The sequence below is a fragment of the Gavialis gangeticus genome, unplaced genomic scaffold, assembly GCF_001723915.1.
Source record: "Gavialis gangeticus isolate Ggan-Ray unplaced genomic scaffold, GavGan_comp1, whole genome shotgun sequence".
In the NCBI taxonomy this organism is placed as follows: domain Eukaryota; kingdom Metazoa; phylum Chordata; order Crocodylia; family Gavialidae; genus Gavialis; species Gavialis gangeticus.
The window spans coordinates 34,291,394-34,291,643 of record NW_017729029.1 but is presented as its reverse complement, the minus strand read 5'-3'; the positions used below and the strand labels follow the sequence as shown (position 1 = coordinate 34,291,643).

The 250-nt window shown below is 75.2% G+C and overlaps 1 protein-coding gene across 1 annotated transcript in view; it reads right to left on the bottom strand.

Annotated features, from left to right (window-relative positions):
- Positions 1-212, bottom strand: part of BRWD3 (bromodomain and WD repeat domain containing 3) — a gene marked incomplete at its 5' end in the record, with an annotated part of 122,000 nt that extends 121,788 nt beyond the window's left edge. Inside the window, 2 exons of the mRNA XM_019521031.1 lie at positions 20-53; positions 138-212. Coding sequence (XP_019376576.1) covers positions 20-53; positions 138-212 — 109 coding nt within the window. The remainder of the gene's footprint in view (positions 1-19; positions 54-137) is intronic.
- Between the last annotated feature and the right edge of the window lie 38 nt (positions 213-250).

Sequence of the window (250 nt, the reverse complement as noted above, 5' to 3'; positions counted from 1 at the left end):
GGCCCGGCCCGCGCCCCGCTCACCTGGTGCTCCTCCAGCTCCTCCACCAGCACCTGGGGGGACACAAAGGGCGTGAGTCCGGCCCGGCCGCGCCACCCCCGCCCGTCCTCCCTCGCCCCCCGGCCGGCCCCGCTCACCTGCGCGGATTTCTTGCAGGGGCCAGACTGCAGGAAGCGGGCGATCAGGTAGTAGAGCTCTGCGGCAGCGGGAGAGAAGGGACACGGTTACAGGGGCCGGGCCGCGCCGGGGC